The sequence below is a fragment of the Palaemon carinicauda genome, chromosome 6, assembly GCF_036898095.1.
Source record: "Palaemon carinicauda isolate YSFRI2023 chromosome 6, ASM3689809v2, whole genome shotgun sequence".
Lineage (NCBI taxonomy): Eukaryota > Metazoa > Arthropoda > Malacostraca > Decapoda > Palaemonidae > Palaemon > Palaemon carinicauda.
In genome coordinates this window covers 165,617,224-165,633,539 of record NC_090730.1, presented here as the reverse complement: position 1 = coordinate 165,633,539, position 16,316 = coordinate 165,617,224, and the positions used below count along the sequence as shown (strand labels likewise).

At 42.4% G+C, this 16,316-nt stretch overlaps 1 protein-coding gene across 1 annotated transcript; it reads left to right on the top strand.

Annotated features, from left to right (window-relative positions):
- Positions 1-2,058: 2,058 nt before the first annotated feature.
- Positions 2,059-3,330, top strand: LOC137643328 (uncharacterized). The gene has a single exon (XM_068376163.1). The coding sequence runs from the start codon at positions 2,059-2,061 to the stop codon at positions 3,328-3,330; it is 1,272 nt and encodes a 423-aa protein (XP_068232264.1).
- Positions 3,331-16,316: the final 12,986 nt, after the last annotated feature.

The following is a 16,316-nucleotide window of genomic DNA, read 5'->3' as shown; positions in this document are numbered from 1 at the left end:
ATCGCCCCCCGTGAAGGCAAGGACACGGTCCTGGATCAGGTTTATGGGACTCAGAAGCCCCCAAAGGCCAGCGCGGCTCTGCCCTGGTCCCAGGGGCTGAAGAGTGCCAGAGCCAGGGCTAATGCTCAGCTCGCAGTACTCGCTACCTCCAGTCGTTCCTCTGCCGGGAACAAACTCCTCCCACCTCCTCGTCTCCAGCAGAGGAGGTATTTTGAGATCATGGGGGAGTCTAGCCTCGCTCTTCCCCTCCACCATTCGGTAGAAGAGTTTACTAGGGGAGTTCCTCTTGAGAAGCTCTCCGCCCGGCAGGTGACGTTCTCGGCGTTGGAGATTCTAAGCCATGAGAAGGTCGCGAAGTGCGCCATGCAGGCCACTTCGTGGCTGCATATCTGGCTAGGTTCTCTGGGCATCCTATTGCGCTCTGAGGATCTGTCTAAGGAGAGCAATAGGAAGGCCCTGGAGACCTTCCTCCTCTCGGGCACTCGCTCCATCGAGTTCCTGGCGCATCAGGTTACCAACCTGTGGGCCAACTCGGTGCTCAAGCGTCGTGATGCGGTGACCGAGAAGATCCATCCGAAGGTCCCCGCCGTGGACGTCAACAGGCTCAGACATGCCTCCCTCCTCGGGGGGAATCTGTTTGAGCCCCAGGACATGGAACGTACAGCTGAGAGGTGGAGGAAGTCGAGTCAGGACTCCCTCATCCAAAGGGCCCTTGCATCTCGGCCCTACAAGCCTCCAGCTCCGCAGCAACATCAGCAGCAGCCTCGCAAGACTCCGAAGCAGGCGCCGGCAGCTAAGAAAGTGGTGTCTGAGCCCCAGCCCTTTCCTGCCAAGGACAAGAGGGGCAGTAAGTCCTCCATTGGAGGCAAGACTCCTAGAGGGAGCGGCCGCGGCCGCAAGCGCTAGGAGTGGCAGTCCCCCCGCGTGTCCACCTGTGGGGGGATGCCTTCAAAGTTGCGTGCACAGGTGGCAGCAACATGGGGCCGATGCTTGGACGGTCTCCGTGATCGGCCAAGGGTATCGCGTCCCATTCACGACATCTCAACCTCCCCTGACAGCGAATCCAGTGTCGTTGAGCTCCTATGCCATGGGATCGGTAAAGGGGCTAGCCCTTCGGGCAGAAGTCGAGACCATGCTCAAGAAGGATGCTCTCCAGGAGGTCGTCCACGGCTCCCCAGGCTTCTTCAGTCGACTCCTTGTAAAGAAGGCGTCTGGAGGCTGGAGACCTGTCATCGACCTCTCAGCTCTGAACAAGTTTGTCAAGCAAACTCCGTTCAGCATGGAGACAGCAGACACGGTGAGACTTGCGGTGAGACCACAAGACTTCATGTGCACACTGGATCTGAAGGACGCGTACTTCCAGATCCCAATCCATCCGTCTTCCAGGAAGTACTTGAGATTCAGCCTAGACAGCAAAACCTACCAGTTCAAGGTGCTGTGCTTCAGTCTCTCCACAGCACCTCAGGTGTTCACCAGAGTGTTTACCCTGATTTCGTCGTGGGCGCACAGGAACGGCATCCGTCTCCTCCATTATCTGGACGACTGGCTGATCCTAGCAGACTCGGAGTCGGCCCTTCTTCGACACCGAGACAGGCTTCTGGGACTTTGCCAGGGGCGCTAGGAATATTGCCACTGGGAAAATTGCCACTGGGTCAATTGCCACCGGGAATATTGCCACTGGGAATATTGCCTACCTAGGAATATTGCCACCCGGAAAATCGCCACCATATATTTTTTTTTTTTTTTTTTTTAAATTAAATGAAGTGAAATTATTTCTCAGTGTAAAACTGTAACTCTAACCCCATAGGAATGGTTTAAAACAAACAAACAGACCTACAACTTTATTACCTTATATCCCCGACTTTTACTATAAGTTTTCCATTCAAGATTTTCCTCGTTATTTGTTATTGTTTCGACAACTGTTTACCTCTTAAGATTTTTAGATAGGTTTCCAAACCACCATTATTTAGGAAATTTTTAAGTTGTTTATAAACAAAAATATCACAATAACGACTTTTAGTATTTAGAGTTTAGTATTTCTGGAAACTTCAACCCACAATGGTGTCCATCATTAAGAGTGAACGTGGGAACGATATGGTTGTTGATGAGCAACAGTTCATGTACCATAAACATGGAACAAATAAGGACGGTACAATTATATACTGGGTGTGTAGTCAACGAAAGAAGAGAAACTGCAAGGCTAGACTACATACAAAAAAAACATCGGACAACGACTTTGAAGTTTTGCAACATGTAAACGAACATACACACTCGTCAACGAAAGATCGTGTAGATGCCAAAGTTGCGCATGAATCGTTAAAAGAAAAAGTGAAAACGTCTCATCAGTCAAGTCGCGTCCTGGTAGCTCAAGCTACTGCGTCTCTCGATGAATCTGTCCTATCTCAAATGCCCAATACAAGTCACATAAGCAGGAATATTAGGAAGTGGAGACAAAAACTTTCAAATTTTCCTTCCGTTCCATGTGGAAGGGCAGGATATTCGATACCACTAGAATTTACAGTCATAGAGGGCGGGAAAACTTTCCTTCAATATGATTCAGGTATCGACGATGTGGATCGCATATTGATGTTTGCATCTGATGCTGGGCTACAAGATTTAAAACGTTTTAAGAATTGGACAATTGACGGTACATTTAAAGTTGCTCCGGAATTTTATTATCAACTTTTAACCGTTCATGTACAGCAAGATAAACTGAGTATACCACGTGTCTTTGCTCTTTTACCTAACAAGACCGAGGTAACATATAGAAGAGTTTTTGAAAAATTGAGTGAATTTTTAGGTGGTGAAGAAACCGAAAATATTACAATTGATTTTGAAAAGGCTTGTTTTAATGGAATAAAGGCGGCTTTCCCAGACGTTTTTCTTAATGGGTGTTTCTTCCATTTCTCTCAATCACTTTATAGAAAGATAGTTGAATTGGGTTTTAAACAAGAATACCACAACAACAATGAATTCTCTTTAAAAATGAGACATTTTTCTGCCCTTGCCTTTGTGCCAACTCAAGATGTTATTTGGGTTTTCGAAGAACTGTCAGATGATGATGCTATACCGCAGGAATTTCTCGCTTATTTCGAATCTACATACATAGGAATTGAGAGAGGGACAAGGAATAACAGACGAAGAGTTACAGGTACATTTCCACTATGTTTCTGGAATGTTTATAGCCGTGTAGTCAACTCTTTACCACGAACAAATAACAACGTAGAGGCGTTTCATAATTCGCTTAATAAATCAGTAGGTAATGCCCACCCCAATATCTGGCGGCTGATTGACGCACTTAAAGATGAAGAACGCTTAGCAACAATTTAGAGAATCCATTTTGAACGAGGGGACTCACTTCCCGACAAAAAAAAGTACCAATATTTAAACGCCAAATTAAAGAACATTCGATTGAAATACAGCACTTATAATGATAAAATTAGATATTTACGTTCAATTGCATATAATATTCATGTTTTACAAGTTCTGTTTTTATTTATGTACTCTATTTTTTTTTATGTAATTTTTTAAAAGTGTTGGAAATAAACAAGTTCTGTTCTGTATTCTTTCTCCTATATATTTCCTTAATGTAATTCTAAGTGATTTAAAGTTCATAAAACTATATTAAATGAAAAAAATTAATTTTTCATAGTGGCAATTTTCCAGGTGGCAATATTCCTAGGTGGGCAATATTCCCAGGGGCAATATTCCCGGTGGCAATTGACCCAGTGGCAATATTCCGCGCACGTTTGCCAGGATCTGGGGATCGTGGTAAATCTCGAGAAGTCGTCTCTGCAGCCGTCCCAACGACTGGTTTATCTATGCATGTTGTTAGACACCAATCTCCACAAAGCCTTTCCATCAGACGACAGGATAGCAAGGCTGAGGAGGGTGGCGGAACCCTTCCTCAGGCGAGAAGAGCTTCCTGCCCAATCGTGGTTGCGTCTCTTAGGTCACCTGTCCTCCCTGGCCCGTCTGGTTCCAAAAGGCCGTCTCAGGATGAGATCCCTTCAGTGGCGGCTCAAGTCCCGGTGGAATCAAGGATCCGATTCCCCGGACTTCCTGGTCCCGATAGGACCTTCGGAACAGGCGGACCTGCGGTGGTGGCTGGTCGACAAGAATCTACGAAAGGGAGTGGATCTTCTCGTCCTCCCCCCGGAATTGACACTGTTTTCGGACGCGTCAAAAGAAGGGTGGGGGGCGCACATTCTGAGCCAGAGGACCTCAGGCCTTTGGTCAGAATCAGAAAAGTACCTGCACATCAACCTGCTAGAAATGAAGGCCGTTTTCCTGGCTCTTCAACAGTTCCAACGGACCCTGGCGGGTCACTCCGTGATGGTGATGAGCGACAACACCACGGTAGTGGCTTATATCAACAAGCAGGGAGGTACTTTTTCGCAGCAGCTATCCCATCTTGCAGTAGAGATTCTGAGGTGGACCGAAGTCCACTCGATAACACTATCAGCTCGCTTCATTCCTGGCAAGAGGAATGTGCTCGCCGACAGTCTGAGCAGGGCTTCACAGATAGTGAGTACCGAGTGGTCTTTGGATCCTCAGATAGCCAACAAAGTCCTGACTTTGTGGGGTTCCCCGATGGTGGATCTGTTCACGACAGCTTTGAATTTCAAACTGCCCCTGTACTGCTCCCCAGTCCCAGACCCCAAGGCACTCTGGCAAGATGCTTTCCAACAACGGTGGGACAACATCGACGTGTACGCCTTCCCACCGTTCTGTCTGATGAGAAGGGTGCTCAACAGGACCAGACTATCGGTCAACTTGTTGATGACTCTGATAGCTTCGCTGTGGCATCACGCGGAATGGTTCCCGGACCTTCTGCAGCTCCTGACGGAGCTCCCGAGAGAACTTCCCCCAAGACACGAGCTACTCAGACAACCACATTGCAACATCTTCCACAGAGTGGTAGCGTCGCTTCGGCTTCATGCCTGGAGACTGTCCAGCGTCTCCTCACGGAGAGAGGCTTTTCGCAACAGGTTGCAGAGAGAATGTCTCGGCACCTGCGAAAGTCCTCAGAGGGAGTCTACCAGGCGAAGTGGAGAGTCTTCTGTGGTTGGTGTCGTGGGAGGGGTATCTCTCCACTCGATGCCACTATTCCAGCAATAGCGGAGTTTCTCGTTTATTTACGGGAGGAAATGCGCCTTTCGGTCTCAGCGGTGAAAGGCTATCGCTCAGCCTTAAGCTTGGCTTTTAGGCTGAAAGGAGTGGACATTTCTTCCTCGCTGGAATTCTCTTTACTCATACGTAGCTATGAGCTTACCTGCCCTCAGTCGTAAGTGAGACCTCCTCCTTGGAACGTGGTTCGGGTCCTCAGGCCTCTTAAGAGACCTGCCTTCGAACCATTACGCCAGGCCTCTGATCGCCACCTGTCTTGGAAGACGGCTTTCCTGCTCGCTTTGGCCTCTGCCAAGCGAGTTAGTGAACTTCATGGTCTCTCGGACGACGTCGCCTATTCAAGGGGATGGGGGGAGGTAACGTTCAGGTTCGTCCCTGAGTTTGTTGCCAAGACTCAGAACCCTGGAGTGCCGGACCCACGGTTCGACTCTTTCAGACCAGCTGCTATTATGTCCAGTGAGGAGTCTGAGGTGTTACTTGAAGAGAATAGCTGCAATTCGTCCTCAGGTGCAAGCATTGTTTGTTAGCACAGGCAGGATGAAGAGGAGGGTCACCAAGAACACCATCTCGGCTTGGATTCGAAGGGTTATCCATCACGCCTTGAATCCGGACCCTCCTCCGTCACATCGCCCTAGGGCACACGACGTCAGGGGCATCGCTACGTCCCTGGCCTTCAAGAGAAACTTCTCTGTGACGCAGGTACTTCAAGCTGGGGTCTGGAAGTGTCAGACGACTTTCACAGCCCACTACCTGCAGGACGTGACCCACAGGAGCCTCGATACCTTTTCTATCGGCCCTGTGGTGGCTGCACAACAGCTGGTCTAACCTCAGGCTCCTTTATGGACAAGTAGCAGTAGGTTGAGGGCGTTGTTACCCGATTTTAGTCTGCGTGAATGAAAGAGTATGTCTAGCCCTTACTTCTTTCTTCATCCTCCCCTCTCTTGGGGAAGCAGCATCCTGGTCTCCGCATAGCTGACCTCAACCTCTGCAGGTAAACCATGCTTCCTTGTGTTCCTAGTATTAAGCTTAATACTGTCGCGTCCCCCATACCCTGACGAGGTGGTATTGGGAACGTCCTATCCTGGATTCCTATCTAAAGGTCTCAGGGTCAACTTCATAGGACGAGTCACGCTCTTTCCTCCACACACAACTTATGTAGGCCACACGTTAGGGACTCCTTTTCTCGTGTGCTACTCATTTGGAGTCTGAGTCCCCGGGTAAAGCCAAAGTCAGTAAGGCTGGGGACTTTCCACCCTTCCTAAGGGGTAAGTCACCCAATGTAAATAGCGTGGTTTGTATTTCGGTTACGGAACAAATGACAAATTCAGAGATAATTTGTATTTTTCCTAACCATACAAACCTTAGCTATTTACACATATTTGCCCGCCAGCCCTGTCCCCCAAGTCAAGTCCTACCTCTAAGTGAAGTGAAGCAAATCACCAGTGTGTGGGGGGGGAGGGGTAGCAAGCTACCCCTTCCCCTACCCCCGGGGGTAGTTAACCCTCGTTAAAATCTATTGGCTCGTCAATTTCAGCTACGCCAAAAGGTAAACCCAATGTAAATAGCTAAGGTTTGTATGGTTAGGAAAAATACAAATTATCTCCGAATTTGTCATCTTGATAATAATTAGTTCAACTGTTGGTGTGGGATACTATGTTTTTATTTCCCAGGGTAGTGTTATATGCTTGTCTACTTTGAGTTTTCCAAACAATAATCCTTTGAGTGGTAATCAGGACAAGCTAGCATCTTCCTTTCTTGTAAGCAAGGAATCTGCTAGAACCTGCAGGTCTCACTCTTGCAGAATCCTGCCTTCATTATTCTCAGTCTCGTTGTTTGAGCTTTTGGTTGGGTTTACTCCCAAAACAATCTGGTGGTCTTCAATTGGTAGTTGGGCCTTAGGGCAGTTTAACAGTCTGATCTGTCGATCAGCCATTTTGTTAAGCTGCTTTCTCCACCTCTGATATGCAAGCTGAGTGAGATTTTATACCCCCAAGGATAATAAGGTTACTCCCTTTCAGGTTGACTCCTATGAGTCAAAATGGATGAACAACCACCTCTTACAGACTCTTGAGGTACAATTATTTACTACTTTACTTAGGAATTGGTACCCATGGAGCTTCATAGCTCAACCTTTGGTTGAACATGCTTGGTGACTTTACTGCTGATAGTATCCTTTTCAGTGCGCAAGGCAAAGTTTTGTTGGTTGTTGGTACCGAAATAAAACAGGTTGACTATTGTTATGTGTAAATCCCTCAACTGGCAATTTTGGTTGAATGGTCCGTCATTTCACGGTGAGTGGTCTCGTCTCGGATTGAGAAAGGCGTCTTGACTGAACATGAATGAGTGTTTGTGCTTTTTATATATTTGTAGTGCCTAAATATTTCCTGACAGTCGTCACCGTGGTGTAAGGATTTTCACGAGTATGCTATCCACGTGAATAGGCTTATTTTTCAATGACAACCTTGCAATGCTAGTGCAGCTCACATCAAAACTTGGCTAATATATGTACATTGTTTGTACAACATTTATGTGCTTATCACAGTCCTGTCCATTATGAGTTTCTCCTGGTATGGGATTAATCAGTACACTGTTTGGCTTTTTGGTCAGAGTAAGGGCTTCCCCTATTTGTGTATTTTGTCATTTGAACTGTCATTACAGACTATTCTATCATGGTAACTCCTTTATTTATCTCGTGATAGGTGCATATCTCACACATTTAAGTGCTATGTAGTCATACCCAGTGCTTCATGACTTATGGAGCTTAATCAGGCATGGAGCCAAGGTCAATTTTTTTTTTTTTTCCAAACAAGGATTAGTCTCCTAGATAAAATAATGGTATTTTTCCTTAGAGTTTTGAATTAAGAAGACTTCTCATGGACAATCTTTTTAATTTTATTGCATTTCAGAAAAAATGAAATTCTTCAAACCCTTAATTTTAGTGAGGATATTTTTCCATAACGTTTGTTAGCCTCTCTCTCATGTTCATAATCAAGTATTCCTCTTATTGGGATCCAAAAGTTTGGTTTCCTGAGAAGACATGTAGTCTTTTGATTGATTTATACCTTGCAAAACTAACTCTCTTTCTCATTCAATTCCTTGCAAGCTGTTGTTGATGTTATGTCACCTGTCAAGAATAGGTTGATCTTCGACTTCTCCCTACCCTCCAGAAACTTCCTAGCTATACCCTTGTCAGGAGTTAGAATCCTCATTTTGCTGAAAAGTAGTACGGATTTTCTATCCAATCCTTCATGCTATTTTCTGAGGGCCTGAAAGATTTGGGGAGAAGATCCATTAACCCTTTTACTCCCAGGCTATTTGGAAATTTCCAACCCTTAACCCCCAGGGGGTTATTTTTTTCCCCAGCACATTTTGCAGTATATTTTTTTTAAATTGCTCTAACAGCCTTAATTTTTGTCGTAGAGAGGTCAGGTTGGTCTCATTCTCTTGGAAAATGCCTGAATTTTCTCAAAAAATTATCAAAAATATGAAAAAAATAATTTTTATAGCATTTTTTTGCAAGGACGTACCGGTACGTCCATGGGGGTAAAGAGATGGCTTTTGTGAAACGTACCAGTACGTCCTTTGGGGGTAAAAGGGTTAAGTAAGGAGAGTGTTCTCCAAACAGGAAAGCCTGGATTTTCCCTGAACCTTCCTGAAGTATAGTTTGGTGTGGTGAACTAAACTCCTATTAGCTTCAGCATTCTTTTTCTGGGTTGCATAAGTAATTACAAGAATCAGCTTATGTTCATCAGGACTTAACACCTCTGGGTGGATGATTGACTGTCCCTTTCGTCTTTAGTTGTAAGCTCAGACTGCTATGTCATGAGAGAGGCTCTCTTGTTTATCAGTTTTTGGAAGTGTCAATCAATACCGTGAGGAGACGTTCCTTCTGCTCCATGAGAGTATGTTTTCATAGTTACACGGTTTGTACTACTGCGTTGCCAGATGCTTTCAGACCACCTGTGCTCCTTTGCACCCAGCCTTCTTCGTGCTATGTCTCCTATATAAAAGACAATTTTATCCTCTTGGGAACAATGATTAATTTGAATTTTCTCATGTGATTCCAATGCATTATGCATGTTTCTCCTAGTATTAATCGTTTTCCTTTTATGACACAATCTCGAAAGCATCAGAAGTTCATAGTACTGTACTCTATTCTAAGAGTTTTGAGAATAGTACTATTTGTAAATTTTTGTGAAAATGTATGTTACTGAATGAAATGTATAAAGGACTGTCGTTTTTATGAGTTGTATAAATTTTTTGCTTAAAATCTTGTATATTTTTGTTCAAGTAAATTCTAACATGCACTATCAGCTTTGAAACTACAGTATATAATACAGTACTCTAGTTTCCTATTGTTGTAGTAGGCATTATATTTAGTTTGATTTGTGAGGTTCTGAGGAGTTATTTTCCTTTTGCAGTTGTGTATAACACTGCATAAGTACTAGAACAAAAAGTATTTTTTGTAGCTATGCAGTAATTTTCAATCAAGCCATTGGCCAATATCATTCTATCCTCTATCACATTTTGTATTGTGACCAAGGGGCGGCCTTTTAACAGGACTTGAAAGCGAGTGTTTCAATTGCAAGTATACTGTATTCACCATGCAACAGCAAAGTTTGAGTCAAGTAAGGAAATGGAAATACACTGCTAAGTATCGAGTTTTATTGAGGAACATCAAAAATGCCCGTGTAGGAACTAAAACAAGCAAGCTCTTTCATGTCTTCTCGCAATACTATGCCAATGCCTCAGTCACTGCTACTCTATTCAAGCAGTGGTTTAATGAATGCTTAACTCCTGAGGTGAAAGCCTACATGGAGAAGGTTTCCAATTCAAAGCATTGTATCCTTGAAACATTGATATGAAAGATTAAAATATACATGTTAGATTTCTACCCCCTAACATCAATTATACTGCCTTCTCAATCAAGACATTAAGCCTGTAAAAGTCTCCAACACTTAGCAGGTAAGACCATGTCAGACTTTTTGATTGAAAATACAGTACAGTAATGATATCTAGAGTCATTGTAAGAACTCTGATGGTGAATAATTTTACATGGATGCTTTATAGCTTTGCATTTTTTGATACGCCAATTTGCGCTCTCGTAGAAAAATGTTTCTAGGCGGGTTTGTGCATATGTAAATAACTGCAATATACATGTCTCATACATGATTAGAAAGCTCATTGTTTGTACTTTTGTATGGTGTATAAAATAACAAATATTAATACTTCTATACAAAAAATGTTATCGTAAAAACACCAACAAAATTGCAAAATTACTTCATATTCTAACGGTAATTACTCAATATTTTTCCAAAAATAAATATATTTTTTGTTTATTTTATTGTAAATTTAATGAGCTTTACTCTATCTTTAATTTTTCCTTATTTTTATTTGTTACATCATAACAAGGAAAAACTTAAACATAAGTTGATCAGAAAATCTGAAATTTTCGCTTCAAGCATTTTTTTTTTTTATCAATTTACACCTCGCGTACTAATACATTTATTGGAAAGATGTTGCATTCACGTGAAAGATCTAAAATTCTACCTAATATGCGTATTAGAAAAAACATCATTGTATTTTTCATGAATTTCTAGAAAGAATATATTTATGATTTTTTTTTCAAAAATTTCATGTTCAACACTTTTTTTTTATTATTCTTTAGCATGCCAGTTAGGATTTTTTTTTACATTAGTACAAAGCTCAATCTTTTCCAATATAATGCAATAAATCATAAGCCTTAATGTGTTATAGTTTGGACATACCGACTTTTTAACAAAATATTTTGTTTGCTAAAGTCATTTTTCGGCGAATGCCATATGCGTTGTACCTCACCCCAACTTTCGTAAGGGCATAAGCTTCAAAACATTAAGTGACTCTATGTCTCAAAGAAGCTAAATAATCTCTACAGCTGGCATATAAAGACATGAAAAGGCAGACACAACTAGTGGAGGAAAATTAGATGATCCTTAACCGTCGCCATCATCTGTTCCTAATCCACAATTCTATGTTACGTTTGCTCCAACTACGGACATGCATTCCTCTATGTCATTTAGTCCGCACTCCATCCTACTACACAATTTGGGTTTCCTCTACTTCTGGCAACTGATATGGATCCAGATGATCCTTATGTTGTTTCTTCAAATGATAAACATCCTGGCATTCCTTCACTATCATCCGTCATCTTTGTAGGCATCCAAAGAACATCGTCATCATCACCATACGTAATCATTGGACATAAAAAAAGAATGGAGAAGCCAGTGAGTACCCATATGATGTATATTATTTTTAAAACAAAGTACCTTTACTGTAAAATAATTTGTATTTGTTCCAACACAGAAACTTACCTCAAAATACTTTCTTAGGAGTACCTGGAATCTCCTCTCATCCGACCAGATTTTTGTGTAGTTTACCCTACTTCCGTTTTCTGTGAGGGCTAACCTCAGGCGGAAGGGTACATTCCCTGAGGCTAGGCCCGGGTCAGGGAGCGTGCTAGCTTGGGTCTCGACCCTCAGTAAGTTCTCTGGTCGCGTCGCGATAGACGCTTTCCTTATCTCAGTGCGACTCTTTGTGTCCCCGACTTTTTTGTGTCCCGCGTGGTTCCCACGTGGTATCCCTGTGCTTTCCCTTTGTGTCCCCGCGGTCTCGCGTGTTAACCTTGTCCTTCCCTTGTGTTCCCACGTTCTCACGTGTTATCCTTGTCCTTATTACCCTTTCCCGCTGCGTTCCTGTGTACAGTTAATTGTATTTTTCCTAGTCATACAAACCAGAGTTCTTTGGGTTATACTTCCCTCCTCAACCATCACTCCTCTCAGACCTGAGCTGAATCGACATAAGTGAAGAGATTTTGACAGGTAAAAGGGTGAGGCCTTTTTCCCTTGCCCCCACCTGTCTCTTAAATGCTCGTTTGAGTGATTGTTCAGCTCATGCTGAAACCATACTCCCTACCTAAAGGGCTCAGTTCTTTATAGCTAGGAAATAAATGACTAAAAATTTGTGATTTTGATCACAATGTTATAAAGGCCACTATCACCTTCATCCTTTTTATCACATTATATACTGTTTTGTGACATCCTAGATATACAAGAAGTCATTTGTCATAATTCAACCCCTCATAGTCGGCTCCCAAAGGAAAAATGTTTGGTTATTGTGCAGGTCAAGTAACTTGTGCATCATCAAGCTTCAACAGCCATTCCCCCGTCATGTCAGGAATACTCCTTTTTTAGACTGGTTATTTATATCCATGAAAATACTAACTATGCTGAAAGAATTTGTTATATGTCCATAGATTATTGAACACCTTTATACATGTCTCAGACATTTGTTCTGAGTTATTAAAGTCCAAGACTATTTTGCTAATTCTTAACATCTTATCTGTAACTGGAAATGTGCAATAAGCCCCGTTGCCTATTACCATTTTTGTTTATCCTTTGTATAACAGTATTTTTATTATTTCCTTATTAATATCTCCATTTATTTATTACATTTTAAGCACCTATCTATTAGCCAGGCTATTGACTGCTTTCATATGTTCCAAATCACAGTATAACTTGTTCTCTGAGACTTTATGACATCCAAACATTCTTTTGCTAATTCTCAAAGTGCCATCCTTTCTTACTTAGTATCTTATTTGCTGAATATAAAGCAGTAATCTATATTTTTGTCTCAGGAATGTTATGTTATTGTGAAGGCGGATACCCTCAAAATTAAAGAAAGCGGTCATTGGAGTTGATCTTCTCAATTTGTCCCATAGGTTCCCAAAAAGTTGCTGGTTTACTAAAGGTTTGTCAAAATATTTACATTTGGTTTTTAAAAGTACAAGTTAACAGTATGTTATAGGTAAAAGTATTTTAAGCATTTCAGGTTGATCCACCTTTGGTTATTTTTATGATACTGTGATTTGTTTTTTATGTATTGATAGATGTACCACCTTTTTATTTAAAAAAAAAAGGGGGGGGAGCACATTAATGTCTCCATAGCCTTGAATGAATTGGATTTTGTTCCTGCAAAAAATACAAACCTTTTTTCCTATTGAGAAAAATTCCCAGGTCATTGTGGTGGCCGATGTGGTAACGTCCATGACTGGTGAAGACCAGACTGGGGTTCGAGTCCCTCTCAAACTTGTTAGTTTCTTTGGTCGCTACAATCTCACCATCCTTGTGAGCTAAGAAGGGGGGTTTGGAGCAGCCTATGGGTCTGTCTGCTAAGTTACCCTTCTTGGTCATAGCTTTGGTGGAGGGGGGACTTGGGCGCTGATCGTATGTATGTATGGTCAGTCTCTAGGGCATTTTCCTGCTCGATAGGGCAATGTCACTGTCCCTTGCCTCTGCCATTCATGAGCGGCCTTCAAACCTTAAAACCTTTAAAAGCTGTCAACAAGAGGGTTAATTGGTGGTAAGAGGGTTATTTGGGGTTATTGCGGCCTTACATGTTTAAGGTGGATTAATTGGGGTTATTGAAGGCACAATACGATCTTCCCTTTGGTCACTTCCATGTGTAGACACATTGCTGTTGTCTCAATGTTTGTTGGAGCTGTTTTAGTCGTAGTTTCACTCATTGAGCTGGTTAATCTCCTCCTTTTTAATAATTATAATTCCATGAAATATTTTTCTGGGTTTATTAGTTTTTCTTGTTTGGAGACTACTACAGTATTGTTTATTCTAGTGTGAATGTTCATGCTAAGTGCAACGTTCAATTTCATGAACAGGGAAGGTGTGTGATGGGTAACAGTATGTGGAGTTGCTTCACGTTACTTTCGTCTATGAACTTGTACTCATTTGTACTCATTTAGCAGTAGCAGGGTTTACAGTGTCTGCCATGTGAGGAATGTGCATTCTGACTCCCTTAGCAGTGGAAGTGCCATGGAAAGCATTGGAAGGACGAAAATGTTCACTGGATCATAGGGGAACATTCCTCCTTTGAATTTTCAAAATTCTTTAAAATCTTTACATGCCTGTCACCTCTGCTGCTTTTAGTTGTTTACCTGATTATTCCCCCTAGCTTGCATAGTGTTTTCTTTAAACACCTCCAGGGCTTCAAAGGAAACAAAAGCCAAACTTATAGGGATGGCTTTGCCAACTGTGTCGAGTTAAGCATAGCTTTGGACATATAGCTAGGAAAATACAATAGTTAATAAAAATTTGTGATTTATTCCAATGAGAAAAACTTTAAATATCAGAGCATCACTCCTTAGTGGGAAGTCACACGTTAACTGCTGGAAAGTTCTTTCCTTCCTCGGTAACGTTTTCAACCTGGTCTTGGTAAGGAGCAAGGTAATGACATCTAGCACCTGATCAGAAAAATACGTATGATAAGAAGCTGTTAGTGCCTGAGCCGAGATTCCTTTGGGAAAATAAAAGGAAAGCAAAGGAATGGCTCTTTTTCTCCAGTGGAAGAGGAAAATTTTGGGGGGTTCAAACCCCGTAGATCATATGAGAAAATGTATTTGGCACATATTGGCAAAGGGTTCAAGTATACCAGATCTATCCTACCCTTAGATGCAAGAGGATGAGTTTGCAAGACAGGAGCTCATATGTTTAGCTTACCTACATCTAGCGTATGGGCCAGCCAGCGAGTAAGGGTCACATCCCACGACAAGGGCCTGAGTTCCCTGGGTAGGAAAGACTGTTCAAAGCTACTCATGACCATGGATAAATCCAATGAAGAAGAGAGGTCCACACCTTTCAGTCTCGAAGACTGCTCAAGGCTGATCTATAGCTGCTGAGACAGATAGGATTTTTTCTCTGCGTAGGTAGACAAGGAAATTTGCGACCTATTGAATAATTGCACTAACATGAGAGGTACTCGTTTTGCATCATCAGTCACAGAAAATAGCCTACTTTCCCTGAAAGACATTTGCTGAAGACCTTGAAGCAAAGCCTTTTGCTCAGTGGAGACTGGAGAAATCTTCTGAAAGTACATCTAACAGAGAGGGGTGGGTCAGAGTGAAATATCCCTCTGGACCTCGAAAAGAGGAGCTAGCAGGCCTGGATTTCATTTGGCTTGGTGCCATCTTGGAGCTACTAAGGTTATTCTAAGATTTGTGGATAATAATACTTGATTCACCAGATAAATCATACAGAAATGGGGAAAGGCACAGATATATAGGTTATCCCATGGGTCCTAAAATGCATTCTTTGGACCTGAATTGGTAGGGAACAGTACACAGCTTCCTGTTCAGTTGAAGAGCCTTCCCACTGTTCAAGAATGAAGCAACTATGATATCCCCAAAGCCTGTCCCTCGCAGCTGAGTTAGTCTACTAGTGCATTACTTTAGCCTAGGATTTATTTTTCTGACAGATGCACAGTTTGATGAGTTGTCTAGATATGCAATTACTTTATTAGTGGACAGAATCCTTGCTTAATAGTATATTCCCAGTATGGTTGTTTTTTCGCTTATTAATACAAGCGAGTGACTCGTCACCCTATCTTGAAATTCCTGGAGAGCCTGTAATGCTGCTTGCATCTTGAGAATGTTGATGTGTTGACATTGTTCTTCATGCCTCCAAACTCCTGATAAGACTAGGTCCTCCAGGTGTGCGACCCAATCCTCCTTCAATACACCTGAGATTAATGCATATCTGGAGGGATAAAGTTCAGCCAAACTCCTAACAAGAGGTATCCTGTCTTCCAGCAGCCACACAAGATCATCTCGCCTCCTGAATCAGCAGATTAAGAACAAAGGGAGAGCCAGTGACATTTCTGGTAGCAATCTCTTGTGGAAACACTTTTGAGGACAAGCTCCTCTAGGGACAACATAAGAGATCTTGTCATTGCTGAGCAGGTTGTTCCTGTATACATAGGAACGATTGTTTCTTTCCTGAACCTGCTGAAATGAGTTTGAAGAAAAGATTTGATGCTGCTATGTTAATTGGCGTGCCCAGGAATGTCATCCTACTGCTAGGGGTGAGCTCAAACTGTTCAGAATTTATCATCATCCCCAGGTCAAGACAAATGACATTAAGATGGTCTCGATTCTGAAGCATCTGCACCTTTAGGATGCCTGGATCAAGCAATCGCCAAGATACTTCAAAAGACATTATTATTACTAGCAAGCTACAGCTGGAAAAGCATGATGCTATAAATCCAATGACTCTAAAATGGGGAAAATAGCCCAGTAAGGAAAGGAAATAAGGAAACAATAATGCAAGTGGCTCAAAACAGAGGACCAGGTAAACACCCAA